General features: G+C 38.7%; 1 protein-coding gene across 1 annotated transcript; it reads left to right on the top strand.

Moving 5' to 3' along the window:
- The first annotated feature begins 6 nt into the window (after nt 1–6).
- LOC105462290 (peptidyl-prolyl cis-trans isomerase FKBP8-like) lies at nt 7–561 on the top strand. Its single transcript, XM_011708813.1, has 2 exons — nt 7–249; nt 329–561. Exons 1-2 carry the CDS (start codon nt 19–21, stop codon nt 527–529), a joined length of 432 nt encoding a protein of 143 aa, XP_011707115.1. The 5' UTR covers nt 7–18; the 3' UTR covers nt 530–561.
- Nucleotides 562–592: the final 31 nt, after the last annotated feature.

Genomic DNA, 592 nt, shown 5'->3' with positions numbered 1-592 from the left:
TTGCCAGCCCGCTCAGAGATGTGTATAAGAGACAGACCTAAGGAGGATCAATCTAAGGAGGAGGAGTCATTAGATATACTTGGTAATGGTCAGCTGAAGAAGAAAGTTCGAAAGAAAGGCCAGAAAGATGTAAAGCCGCAAAGAGGTGATATATGTACACTAGAAATGATTGGTATGCTTGACGATGGGACAGTAGTGGAATATAATGATAACATGTCGATACAAGTAGGGGACTTGGAAGTAGTACAGGTATTATAACTGCTATCACAATTTTGATTAATTATATCATAACTGTCAGTATCTTATACGATACCATCGAACTCTACAGGGATTGGACCTAACGATTGTATTGATGGAATTGGGCGAAGTTGCCGAAATTCGAGTTGATCCTAGATTTGCTTATGGCACACGTGGCGATGGATCTGTACCACCTAATGCTACTGTTACATACATGGTTGAATTGAAGGCGATAACAGATGAGCCTGAGATAGAAACTCTGAGCATTCGGGAAAGAAGAGAAATAGGGTAATAATTTTATTTATAAGTCACATATAATTGAACGTTACTTGTTTCCTATAACTAAACACTGTTC

This window comes from Wasmannia auropunctata, unplaced genomic scaffold (assembly GCF_000956235.1).
Source record: "Wasmannia auropunctata unplaced genomic scaffold, wasmannia.A_1.0 LD266401.1, whole genome shotgun sequence".
Classification (NCBI taxonomy): domain Eukaryota; kingdom Metazoa; phylum Arthropoda; class Insecta; order Hymenoptera; family Formicidae; genus Wasmannia; species Wasmannia auropunctata.
Note: the sequence above shows the minus strand (reverse complement) of the source record. Positions and strands in the feature narration are given on the sequence as shown.